At 44.0% G+C, this 8,209-nt stretch overlaps 2 protein-coding genes across 3 annotated transcripts in view; one reads left to right on the forward strand and one right to left on the reverse strand.

Moving 5' to 3' along the window:
• Window positions 1-184: 184 nt before the first annotated feature.
• The window catches only part of Cdc20b (cell division cycle 20B), a 75,008-nt gene continuing 66,983 nt past the window's right edge, over window positions 185-8,209 (forward strand). Inside the window, 3 exon segments of the mRNA XM_023709097.1 lie at window positions 185-372; window positions 647-709; window positions 3,792-3,806. Coding sequence (XP_023564865.1) covers window positions 310-372; window positions 647-709; window positions 3,792-3,806 — 141 coding nt within the window. The 5' untranslated portion in view covers window positions 185-309.
• The window catches only part of Gpx8 (glutathione peroxidase 8 (putative)), a 4,499-nt gene continuing 3,495 nt past the window's right edge, over window positions 7,206-8,209 (reverse strand). For both annotated transcript variants that reach the window (XM_004623093.2, XM_023709383.1), the window contains exon 3: window positions 7,206-7,787. In XM_004623093.2, the coding sequence (XP_004623150.1) occupies window positions 7,624-7,787 (164 nt within the window). In that variant the 3' untranslated portion in view covers window positions 7,206-7,623. The remainder of the gene's footprint in view (window positions 7,788-8,209) is intronic.

The raw sequence follows: 8,209 nt of genomic DNA on the forward strand, positions 1-8,209 counted from the left end.
GCGGGGCGGGGCCGCTGCGGGGAATCCCTCCCGGTGACGTCACGCGAGCTCCTGCCAATGGGAGGGCGGGAGGGGGATTCCCGCTCTGCGGGCCGCCCCGCCGGGTTTTTAAAGGGTACCCGGGGGACCACGTTCAGGGCGGTGGGAAGAGTCGGGGACAGCGGAGGTAGGGCGTGAAGTGTGACGGTTCTGGAGAAGGAGACTGTAGGGCTTTAACGCTTAGACCTTAATTAAATCTGGCCGAGTCGCGGGAGGAAACCGGAAGCGGCCGGGCGTAGTTGCTCTGCAGGTGCGGCGGCTGCTGGGGAGATGGAGTGGAAACTGGAGCTCACCGCTCCGCGGAGGATCCGGACCGAAGAGGAGGCGCGGTGGGTGAGGAGCGCCCTTCTCTTTCTCCTCCCCACTCTCCACCAGGACGTCTTCGGGAAGGCACCCTTTAAGTGCCTGTTTACCCTCGTGTGGTGGCCCAAACACTACACCTTGGTTTTAATTTTGAGTTGTGTAATTGGTTATATTGCGGAGGTGCCTGATTGCTTTAAAAAAGTGAATGTGGTTTGAAAAGCTCAAGATCTAGAAACAGTACACACCTAACGTTATTATTTATTCAATTAGTTTCATTCTCAACGTGTTATCTGTGTTTTCAAAGGAGAATGTTATGCGGGTGCTCGCCCAGAGCATGAAGCTGCAGAGAGGCCGAGGTTGCCCCAAGGTGAGTGTCCAGGCTTGCTCCTGCTTTGTCTTCATTTTGATTTTGAGTAAACTGATAATTGCTTTAAAAAGGCGTGTGCAAGAAGTATGAGCTGGTCTGAAAATAAGTACAGAATCTGATACTAAAACAAAGAAACTGAAGCTCTGACAGATAGTGGTAATCATTTGTGTCCGAATGGTGCTTTCTAGTTTTTGCCTTAAGAGCAACAGATGAGACTTGGGTATGACAGACAGGCAGTGCGTTGCTAGCTGGCTGCTACACCTTCCTCTTAGCAGTTGCTAGTTGCTCCTCTCTGTTGTGGTGCGCTTCCCAAGGAAGTGGAAATGGTGACATCTTGTGGACAGTGTGGAGAAGTGACTTAGTCCAGGGCTCTTAGCAATGTAAATCTTGATCAGGTGTAATAGTAATTCTGCCCTGGAAAGGCCCAACCCAGAGGGCTTTAGTTTCTGTTGTAATCAGTGTAAAAATTTTGAAAATTAAAAATGTCTCCGTATAAACAGCACTTATATGTTTTAAGTTTCTCATTATGAACATACGCCATATTCCTTTGTAGGCGAAGTGGTGCACCTTTAATTTTTTACTCTTAGACTCTGGTTTGAACCCATCAACACTTTTCACAGATTCTTTTCCCCAGGATAATCTTTTTCGACGTTCAAGTGGTGACTGTAAATTGAACACACAGCTAAGCTTTCAGAGTCGTCTTGCTACTGTGTATCCTGTTACAAATGTAGCTTCCAGGAACTTCATGAGAAGCAGCACCCTGCATCAGGGAGGCAGAGTACTCTTAGGAGGCTGCTTTGGGTCAGGTTGGGAGCCAGCTGGCTGCTGTGTGCTTCTGGATACATACTCCTCTTGTTGACGGAGTGTACGGAGTGTACGGTTACCTGTGTGCGATGGGTTGGCAGTGTATTGTTAGCTGGTTGAATATATGTCACCAGCAGCTAACATATAACTGCTACCTTATTGCATATACAATGAACGTCAGAATGTAATCTGTGTGTATGTGTGTATTTTGCAACGAAGCAGGGTACTGTCTACCATCATAGTTGTTAAAGAGACTGAATTAATTATAATGCAATGCACGGCTTTATAATGTTAAAATACTGTAAATGCCTCTGTTTCTTTCTTTTTTTTTTTTTTTTAGAGATTTATTTATTTATTTATTTATTTTGTGTGTGTGTGTGTGTGTGTGGCCAGCTCAGCCCTCCAGGGGGCAGGGCTGGCTGGCATGTGGTGCTGGGGGATTGAACCACGGTCCCTGTGCCTTGTGTAGCTTAGCTTGTTCTAAGCAGGTGCTTTAGACCACTGAGCCATCTCACCAGCCCCCTCTGTTTCTTAATATGGAATATCAAGAACACTGGGGATTGTTTGTGTAGGGGTGGGTTGACCTCTCTATTCCGTTTCCTTGAGGTCACAGACTCATACAATATTTGGAAGAGGACTTAAGATCAGGCTTGTGAGGAGGGAAGAAGAGCTAACAATAAAACGTTACTTAAATGTTTTCTCATCTCCTGGAAGGCCGTTTTGACCGAGGAGCAGGGTTAGATATGCGTGGGTCCCACACACGTGCCGTTCTCCTGCGGCTACTTGCAGCACGTTAGTGAAGCTTGCTGGTCTGGTCTGCCTAGTTAAACACTGAGTGAGATATGGGAGATATATCACGTTCCTTAATGTGGTGGAGGGTAAGTTATTGGTAATTTCTATGCTTATTTAAATGTAAATTTATTTCTAGAACATAGGTTAAACATAATAAAACTTGATTTTCATGGATTTTATTTCAAGTCTCATCTTTTTGTTGTCCAATATTATTCTATTTTTAGAGCTTTTGTGTTGAATCCCTTCTATGTGAATATTGTTTTCATTCTTTTTTAAAGGTTAAAACTTTCAACATGTTATTTACTATAAGGTCACTGTCCTGACAATAAAAATAAAACCTACTAAATTTAGAAGACTTGTCCTTTGTGTTTTTGAACTAAAGAGCAAGGCATAAAACAGTATTTGTTCTCAATAAACTGAGTACATTCTTTATATAGTTGAGATGAGAAAGGAGGTTAGGAGTGAAATCGGGAAGAGGAAAGGAAGAAAATGAGGGAAGCACGCTGCCAAGATGAGGCAGCAGAGGGAGAGACGGGAGAGGCACGGAGACGTGCTCCTTCGCTCTTTTCTCCTGGGGCAGCCGCCCTGGGGCCCGCAGCACCGAGCGCCCGGAAGCTGACTCCCCCGTTCCTGCGCTGGGCAGGCTTCAGTTCCCAACTCCTCCTTGCGCCTCTTTGTGCCCCCAGAAGAGAACGTGTTGCCGTCACCCACAGAGCGGCCTTGACGGTGTGGAGACGGGAGGGGAGGAGGGAAGAGTGGGAAGGACTGGGTTCTGGGCATGACGGCTGTGCTCATTCCCTAGGGAAGAGGACAGAAGCCTGAGGGCTACAGGTAGGCAGCGTGTCCCCTTACCAGGTCCACGAACATGACATTTTTCCCCAAAGGAATGGCACAACAATATTTTGCAGAGGAAGACTTAGTACTGCATCTCACACAAAGCAGTCTTTTGAAACAGTTAATATTTCAAAAGAAAATAGAGAAATAATAGGTTCTCTTCTTGGGCTATCTGTATCTCCTTCTGTTTTCTATCTTACTCTTTTCCTCTCTCCCCCCTCATTTGTTTTTACTGGAGCATATTCTTGAGGTTACCCGATGACAGTGCAGTTAGGTTAATAGATTTTAGTGTGATTAAGAAGGTGGAGTATTGGGGCTGGGGAGATGGTTCAGTAGAATAAGTGCTTCCCTGGCAAATGCAAGGGCCTGAGTTCAATCCCCATTCTGCCAAAAAATAAATAAATAAAAGTGGAGCATTAGCAGCTTTTTATAATTTAGAAGTTGCACATACTTCCACATTTTAAAATAGTATAGTTGCAATAAAAATAGAGTGCTTGCATGTGCATATAGCATGTTTTGTGGTAGATTTTCTCTTTTGAATTCCTTATAATGCCTTGATCAAGTCAAATATTTAGGGATTTTGGTGTGATGGAATCAGTTTGTGTTATTTTTCAAGAACCTAAACTTTTAAAAATGTGTTTGGTTGTTTCAGGGTCTCACTGCACAGCTCGGACTTGTAGTGATCCTCCTGTTTTGGGCCTCCCCAGTGCTGGGATTACAGGCATGCACCACTGCCCCTACTCTGTGGCCAGCTCCGCCCCCTGTGTGCAGAGCTGGTGCTGCATGTGGAGCCAGGGATTGAACCGTGGTCCCTGCACTTGCTTAAGCTTGCCTAAGCAGGTGCTTTAGTCTGATGAGCTATCTCGCCGACACAAGAACCTAAGTTTTTAAAAACTGCAGCTAGTTTTTCATAAAACTTGAAATTGGCATTCACACTGTAGAAATAGGCAAGTGCTATAAGTCACAATTCATTTTCCAAAGAAATTTGTACTAGAATTACTAAGCAATGCATATGTACACATCTACATATTGTAAACACATACTAAACATGTAGAAATAAAGTGATTTCAGGCAAATTCCATTTGTTCTAGTCCCCAGCACTAGTGCTCCGTTTGCTGGGGGATGATGGTTAGGGGCTCATGTGCAGCTGTCTTCCCTGCCCTCCACACAGGCCAAAGCAAACTGCCAGTCAATGGATGATTTATCTCGGCTAAAACGATTTTGCCCCCTCCCTCTGTCAGCAAGACAAGTACCTTTTTATGCAATGTCTGCTATTTTTGTTACATCCCTTAGTTTAAGCATCCTGTAGCTGTCTATGTCCTTGACTTTTTGATGCCAAGATGAGATTGAAGAAAGGCTGTCCAATTCCAGAAAGATGCAGTTTTTCCCAGCGCATTTGTCCGGCAGTGTTTATGGGAGGCGTCTGAGCTGTGGATGGCAGCACGTCGGCACACGCCTCCACTCTGCCGGCACTCACAGCACAGTGGTGAGGGACTCTGGGGATGTGTTCCTGAGCTTTCTGTGCCCAGGAACGCGTAGGATGTCCTTGCAGAGCTCCACCCGCCTGGTCTACACAAAGGCAAGAGGAGGTCGGCTGTTGTGTGGATTGTAGGTTGGATAATACTCCACATTGGGAGATATGATGTGACCAAAAAACATAATGTTTCTATTTAAAAAACTTACTGCAGTAAGAGATACCCGCCATGAATCCCCCTCACAATTCTTCCCTTCAAATACTTAGCCCATTATCCTTGCCGCTTTTGGAAGCAGTTCTGGAAATCCTTTCATGCGTGTCTTTAGTTGTGCTGTTATGGCTGCCTCGATGGCCTGAATCACTTCAAGACATTTACTATTGACATTTGGAGAAAGAGCCAGAAATCCCACAGCCCCCAATCTGATGAATAGGCAGATGAGGGCACATCGATGTCTTTTGAAGGGGCTGCCTTTCCACTGGGTGGCACTCAGCCATGGCACTCACCGTATTTTTGATCACATCCCCCCCCCACAAGACTTCCACAACTACTTCAGAAAGTAGCAAGAAGGGTGGGATAAATATATGCAAACTGGGAGTATTTTGAGGGGTATGAATTTTTTAAAATGTATTTAGTACAGCGTCTACAGGGTCTCACTACGTAGATCGGACTTGTAGTGATTCTCCTGTTTTCAGCCTCCCAAGTGCTGGGATTACAGGCACACGCCACCATGCCCAGTCTCGGTTGATGTCTCAGTGTGCCCTGTGGGCAGGGCCGGCATGGCACGGCAGGGATTGAACCCCGGCCACTGCGCTCTGCCTAAGCAGGAGCTTCAGTCCACTTGAGGTATCAGACTTTTAATTTTTTTTTTCTAAAAATTTTTTGAGGGGGATGAATGTTAATGTGTCTTTTTACTGTAGTAGTTTTTAAAACTTGAAACATTCACTATGTTTTGATCTCACCTTGTATAAGAAACCCATTCTTTCTGGCTTTGGAGACAACTAGTGACTTCTGGCAGGAAGGACATCAGCAGCACATTCACGGGTACAGCCCAGGTCCTCCCTCGCAGCTCTGCTGCCATCCGCCCGTGATTCCTGGGTGGTGCTGGCCCGTCCAGTGTGCTCACACCTCTAACGCAGTGCAGGACAACATCCCTGCAGCGCCACGACTGTCAGAGGCTCACAGAAGGGGGAACCTGGCAAGAGGACTGGGGAGACGGCGCCGAGAGGGTTGCCCTGATCAAAATTTCGTCGAGAGGCTCAGAACTCCAATTGCCTGTAGGCTCTTCAGGGTAAAATTGCGAAGGCTAGGTAGGCTTGTCGGGTGCCTTCTGTTTTTCACTGGTACTGCAGGTTTGTTCTTCCTTTCCTGTTAAGCTTACTGACGTCTAGAGCGGGAAGGGGCTTTTTGTTCCACAAGTCCACTGCCATTACAGGTGAGGAAAATAATGTTAGTGACACCCAAATCCTGCAGCTGATGATGGCAGTGGGTTGTCACATCCTCATGTGATATTCTTGCAGCTCTCACTGTCAGTTGCCGCTGCCAATGAATACTATGCCTCGGACTCCGCCAAGTGCCTCATCAAAGACATCTGGGGCTCTGTGGTTGCATATAGACTTTGAAGCAGGAGGCGCTCTAGGGGACAGCTCAGTCGTCTAAGCACCTGTCTGGCAAGCCCAAGGACGGGGGTTCAATCCCTGGTATCATATGCCATTCGGGCCTGGAACCCCAGGCCCACAGTGCCAGCCACCATGATGGTATACGTGGGTAATCCCAGCACTGGGAAGGCTGAGATAGGAGGATCACTATGAGTCTGAGCTGCATAGTGAGACCCTGTACCAAATAAGTAAATAAAAGATTATCTATCTATCTATCTATCTATCTATCTATCTATCTATCTATCTATCTCAGTCCAACATTTACACAAACTTTATGTATGGTGGTGCCATTACTGAATTTAATGCAAAATATTTTCACTTTCACCCATTAGGTCGGAATTAGGGAGACAAGTCACAGGCTATTTAATTGGATCTTCTCACTTCTTAGCCAAATTTTATGACTATTTACACACATTTGCCTCAGTCTTCATATTTAATTCTTCTATAAAATAAGTAATATATTTCATGGGACAACCTTTACCAAGTTGGCAGGTTTTATTAGCCAATATTTACAAGGTAGATAAATGTAAAAATCCTGACTTTGATAGAAAAAGTATATTGTGTTTCCACTACAAGGCCCACACTTTAGGACACCCTGTGCTTGCAGTCACCCCCTCCCCCTTTTTGCATTAGAGTTTTGTCCATCTGGAGTTGGTCTTTCTGCTTCAGCTGTGGGAATGATGCAGTGCAGAATTCTTTCCAAATGACTGTCTCAGTCTGAATATATTAGCATTGTATTTATAGAATGACTTGCTTCTAGAGCACAAGAGGAAGAAAGGTATTGAATATGAAGACTTTTTCAAATATTATGATAGCAATTTATAAATGACTGTTTGGCCAGATATAGTAAAACACACTAGAAAGCTGTACTTAAAAAAATAATAAAATCCTGTACATGAAGCAAACATATATAAAGACTTGCTGTATGAGTATTTTATATCTTTCATCATTTATTGCGTTTTATTTATATAAACATAGTCGTTACAGTTAGTTACTCTATAAATTGTAGTCACATACCCTGTTCCTGAGTCCAGTGGTATGCCGTATTGGTGTCTCCATAAATCAAAACCCTAGAAAACGTCAGGTTGAACAACAAGATAGTGAAGCACCTTGGTGACTGTCTGTTCTGCATTTTTCAATGTCATCAGATGAAGTAGTTAACATATTTCATTTTAGTTCTTTGGCTATTTTTATTTTGCTTTAGGTAACATGTCCTGGGAACATCATTATCATACCAACTAGGAAGAAAACATTAAAAAGAGTCTTCAATGCCTAATCCGTTTGTCAGACCAAAGCGAGACCTGATTCTCTGGCTGTTTCTCTGTTGTTGCATTAGTGTGGCTCAGTAGCATTTTCATAGATCCTCTTTCTTTTTGACGATGATTTGTCTAATGAGTTCTACGATGTCAGGCTTGATGGCCTCAACTGGCTCTTCCGGCCTAAAGTACTTCACCACTTGGCCCTCAGGATTGACCAGGTACTTCCAAAAATTCCACCTCGGTTCCCTTTTTGAAGAATCTAAAACAGATTCATAAGCACAGTTTTGTTCTTTGTCAAATTTTAATTTCCATTAATATCTGCTTAAGTGACAAGTTTAGAACAGGTTCTAGGATTGCCATAATCTCATGCACAAAACAAAACACCCAAATAAAGCACATCTCAGGCTTTGAATAACCACATTTTGATATATTGTACCTGATAATTCATTGATTATTCATCAGCAATTCACTTAGGTGGCTAAAGCCACTGAGCAAAGCAACAGAGTACCGCTCCTGTACTGCCACTATACCGCACTTTTTTTTTTTTTTTTTTTTTTTATCTTTATGTCTTTATATTTGCCTGCGTAAAAAAGCAAATTATTGAATTTTAGCAAACATTGGAGTATTTATCCTTGAGGAAGCTGAGAATCGTGACATGAAACAAAACAAAAGATGTTTAAA

The sequence above is a fragment of the Octodon degus genome, unplaced genomic scaffold (assembly GCF_000260255.1).
Source record: "Octodon degus isolate 3935 unplaced genomic scaffold, OctDeg1.0 scaffold00001, whole genome shotgun sequence".
In the NCBI taxonomy this organism is placed as follows: domain Eukaryota; kingdom Metazoa; phylum Chordata; class Mammalia; order Rodentia; family Octodontidae; genus Octodon; species Octodon degus.